The sequence below is a fragment of the Austrofundulus limnaeus genome, unplaced genomic scaffold (genome assembly GCF_001266775.1).
Source record: "Austrofundulus limnaeus strain Quisiro unplaced genomic scaffold, Austrofundulus_limnaeus-1.0 Scaffold0, whole genome shotgun sequence".
Classification (NCBI taxonomy): Eukaryota; Metazoa; Chordata; class Actinopteri; order Cyprinodontiformes; family Rivulidae; genus Austrofundulus; species Austrofundulus limnaeus.
Window position 1 is genome coordinate 9,986,642 of NW_013952402.1, and position 4,521 is coordinate 9,991,162.

General features: G+C 38.2%; 1 protein-coding gene across 1 annotated transcript in view; it reads left to right on the forward strand.

The window, feature by feature from the left end:
- Window positions 1-4,521, forward strand: part of gtpbp2a (GTP binding protein 2a) — a 13,367-nt gene that overhangs the window by 2,898 nt on the left and 5,948 nt on the right. The window contains exons 4-10 of the mRNA XM_014002554.1: window positions 614-722; window positions 846-1,043; window positions 1,140-1,314; window positions 3,592-3,811; window positions 3,946-4,081; window positions 4,200-4,258; window positions 4,335-4,506. Of these exons, the coding sequence (XP_013858008.1) occupies window positions 614-722; window positions 846-1,043; window positions 1,140-1,314; window positions 3,592-3,811; window positions 3,946-4,081; window positions 4,200-4,258; window positions 4,335-4,506 (1,069 nt within the window). The remainder of the gene's footprint in view (window positions 1-613; window positions 723-845; window positions 1,044-1,139; window positions 1,315-3,591; window positions 3,812-3,945; window positions 4,082-4,199; window positions 4,259-4,334; window positions 4,507-4,521) is intronic.

The window sequence follows — 4,521 nt, forward strand, 5'->3', positions numbered from 1 at the left end:
TTCCCGTCACGTGACCAGTCAAATCACATCCTGTGCGATTAGAAAATCTAATTTTAACATATCGCGAGATTATCGCAAATGCGATTAATCGTTCAGCCCTAGGACCGACTTTAGTTGGCTGCTGCACACATCTGCTCAGACATAATTTAAATACTTGTATTCAATGTCAGGATTTAGTTCCATCCAAAGATGGATTCGATTTTTCCAAGATCTTAAACTTATGATGAGATTGTTGGTTCACTTAGTAAAGTTGTTTTTAGAACTTCTCAAGGATTATCAAATGGGTTCAAATCTGGACTTGTTGTACAAATAATATTTCTTTCTCCCAGAGTCAATATTTACCAATTTGATGTAAATAAATATTCAATCTGGCATATTTAATAAGCCTATGCCATAAAGGGAAGAAAATAGTTTAATTATTTAAAAGTGTGAACATTTGTAATATTAGGTTACATAGTATGGGAGGTCTTTGATTTCAGGTATATAACATTTTGAATGTAGCACTGAATTGAACTGAAAAACTGAAAAATGAACAAACATGTTGGTCTTCGATGTAAATACATTATGCTATTACATAAACAAATAAAAAAATATATTTATTTATTTATCACAGAGTTGGAGCTGACATAGCAGTTTTAAGAGAACGGGAGGTGGATTATGACTCAGATGTGCCTCGGAAGATCGCTGAAGTTCTCCTTCGAAAAGTTCCAGATGACCAGCAGGTGAGTTTTACAACTTCAAAACTTCTCTTTTATTTTTACGGTTTGTCTTTATTTTTTTACATATTTTTTAGGTCTTTACATTTTAAATTACTTTTTTCCCCCTTTATTTTCTTCTTTTTCCAGTTCTTAGACCTGCGAGTGGCAGTGCTGGGTAACGTGGACTCGGGCAAGTCCACCCTGTTGGGTGTTTTAACTCAGGGCGAACTGGACAATGGACGGGGAAGAGCGAGGCTCAACCTTTTCAGACATCTACATGAGATCCAGACTGGACGCACCTCAAGCATCAGCTTTGAGATCCTTGGCTTCAATAGTAAAGGAGAGGTGAGAAACCGCCTGCTTTCAAAACGTCTGCAAAGTTTATATTCTCCTGCTTTTGATTTCTAAGTGATGTTTTATTTCATCTTTTTTGTTTTTTAGGTTGTAAATTACAGTGAGTCTCGGACTGCGGAGGAAATTTGCGAGAGTGCCTCTAAAATGATCACGTTCATTGATCTGGCGGGTCACCACAAGTACCTGAAAACCACCATTTTTGGACTTACCAGCTACTGTCCAGACTTTGCGATGCTGGTCGTCAGTGCAAACACTGGAATAGGTGAGCACTGTTTGCATTATTATGACCCCCGCACCTGAAGCAATTTTGGGATGCACGTACAGTAGTAGTGTGACATTTATTAGGAATAAATACTTCTGAGTTCTGGTGCATTTGTGCGTGCGGGGGTCATTATGTTACCGCTATGCGGTATCTAGTTTGACTAGGAGTTGATTTTAAATGTAATTCATCATTGCTGGCCAGTTAAAATGTACACGACTATCACTTGACTGAACATAGAGGCTTAAATAAGACTAAATCTCAATCTGAACAGCACCCCTCCATTCTGTAGTGGACCTTTTCAGTTGTGGCTTGATACATTGCAGACATGCTATCTGAGCTTACATAACCAACCTGGCCTTCATTGCTGTTCCCTCCATTAACCCCCTCCTCATGTCTCTCTAGTCCCAAAATATCTCAGAGTACATTTAAAAAAAAATTGTTATTCGACAACAAGAAGGTAGTTCTGACCCAGATCTGACTAAAGCTGACTCGTAAAAATGAATCTGCTGACTTTGCAGAAACAACATTACAACCTCATTTAGAATTAGGCACCCAGAGCTAGAAAGCATTGAACATGCTAGGAGTAACATATAGATTAATTCGTACATATGTACAGTATGTGTGTGTAGATAGTGGAAAATAATTATTTTAGATATTCAAAATATATTGTTTCCTGTTTAAATAAAAGTGACAAAACTAACTTCAGATGAATGTACTACAATGAAAAGAAAAATCTTGATCATTAAAGATTGTCTTCCAAAGCAAAAAAAAGACCTAAATCAATATTAATTTTTATCATTACTGACAGTGAAATACAAGCATTTTTACTAATAAAACAAAAACAATAGGCCTTGATTGTTTGATATTTCGTAGGTACATTATCGTGCTTTGACCAAGCCAGACATGTTCTTTTAGAAGACTGAAAGCAGGAAGCCTGTACACAGAAAAGTACTCTGAAACCTGAGCAGCTGATAATGGAACAACAAGGAAGTCATTCGCTGATAAAGACTATTGACTTTTGTTRCTGTATAAATAAAAATAAATATATTTTGAGAGAAATTCTAACATCTGCTACTTAAAATATTTATGTAAGATGCATCTGAAAACCACCCTATCAGGTGACTCTATTATATCTCTGTTTCTATTTGAAGAGGGGACTTTAACATGAAGGTCAACACTAATAAGAACATGATGTAAAAAGCCTGAGGCATTCTGTGACTGTTTGTTTCAAAGCAAAACCTTTAAATGTCATTTGGTTGCTATGAAAGCTGTGGTCACCTGTTCTTTAGGCAAAAGGCAAAGAGTGAAACATGACCCTCTGAGATAACAGGTAGCACTTCAGGTCAAAGCCTGTTGGAGATATTAACTATGTTTAGATGGTGTTTATGTTAGGAAACTGTTATTGTTGGAGTAAAAATCCAAACAAAATGACGTCAAACAAATATATCTGTTTGTCCGCCTGTTAAGTAATTTTTATGTTCCATACTTGTTGCATTGTGTTTATTTTTGCACAGAAATGGGCCATTCTGTCCGAAACTGAGTCATGAATGAACACTATCTTAGTTATGGCACAGGATGGGACATACTGTTTGCAACCTAAGAGCTACAGCTTTAATTATAAAACAGTGATAGATCTCTGTATGGCACAGAGTTCATCTGAGGYTGTGTGTGACAAACCAAAAGTCAAAAAGGCTTCTTGTTAATATTTTAACGTTCTAACCCCTGTTTCATTTAAATGATATAAAATACTAAATATTGTGTTTTCCATATTTACTCTGGATTTATTGAAAATAAATGGTTGCAGATCTGATAGGAAGTGTCAGTATTTCAGGCTTCTGTTAAGTCTGTAAAGAGATCTATTGGGACATTACTCTTTAATCTTTTGGCTCAGAAGTGAGACCTATATTKGAAACTGTGATATAACTCAACTCCAAGTATCACTTTAGTGCAAATGTCAGCTGTGTTTACAAATAAACTCAGCCTACCAACCATGTTRAATCACTGCCATGTAACTAAGTAATTTATTTCAAAAGCATTTACTACTTTTCATTCTAAATAAGTAGGGATGTAGTTAGTTATCTAATGTTTCTGTACTTCTATACTATCTAAACAACCTAAAAATRTACTTTGTGGGAAATTCTGGTATTATTAGTTTGTATACATGGTCTTGGTCTAAACTTAATTRTCAAGGGAAGTTTTTATTGGCCTGAGCTACAAAGAGACACATCAAATTGATAATTAACTGCTGTGCTTTGCTGTCTTCTCTGACTTGTTCAGCYGGTACCACAAGAGAGCATCTGGGCCTCGCCATGGCTCTGAAGGTGCCCATCTTCATTGTCATCAGTAAAGTGGACCTGTGCACGCGAGCGACTGTGGAGCGCACGGTGCGGCAGTTGGAGCGTGTCCTGAAACAGCCAGGTTGCAACAAAGTGCCCACGGTGATTAGCAGTGCAGACGATGCCGTCACAGCAGCGCAGCAGTTCGCACAGTTGCCCAAGTACGATGCAAACGCAGTACTTTGTCTCCAGAATACATGAGCCAACATTTTGTTCTAGCCTCGTGTAATAAAATAGGTGCTGTATCTGTAAATTTTAATACCTGTTGTTTTCTTTTTTTTTGTTGTTGTTGCAGTATAACACCCATCTTCACTCTATCCAGTGTGACTGGTGAGAGTTTAGATTTGCTCAAAGTCTTCTTCAACATCATCCCTCCTCTCAGCAACAGCAAGGAGCAGGAGGAGCTCATGCAGCAGCTAACGGAGTTTCAGGTGAGTCGAACATGCAGGTTTTTTTTTTTTTAAACAAGTACACGGCGAGCTAGCTGTGGTCCACACTTGTCTTGTTGGTGCAGAATAAATGGATGATTGATCCTGTGCATCATTGCAGGTAGATGAGATCTACACAGTTCCTGAGGTGGGAACAGTGGTGGGAGGCACTCTGTACAGGTCAGTGTGGTGAAAAGCATTTCATTTGCTTGTTTGATTTTTCTAATCATGAAATCTGTGTTTGTTTTTCATGCAGTGGTATTTGCCGTGAAGGGGATMATCTTGTTGTAGGGCCCACAGAACTGGGCCAGTTCCACAAGCTGACCGTCGGCAGCATCCAAAGGAATCGTTCAGCGTGCAGAGTGCTCAGGGCCGGTCAGGCAGCTACACTTGCACTGGGCAACTTTGACCGATCACTGTTACGCAAGGTAATACTTTTGCTA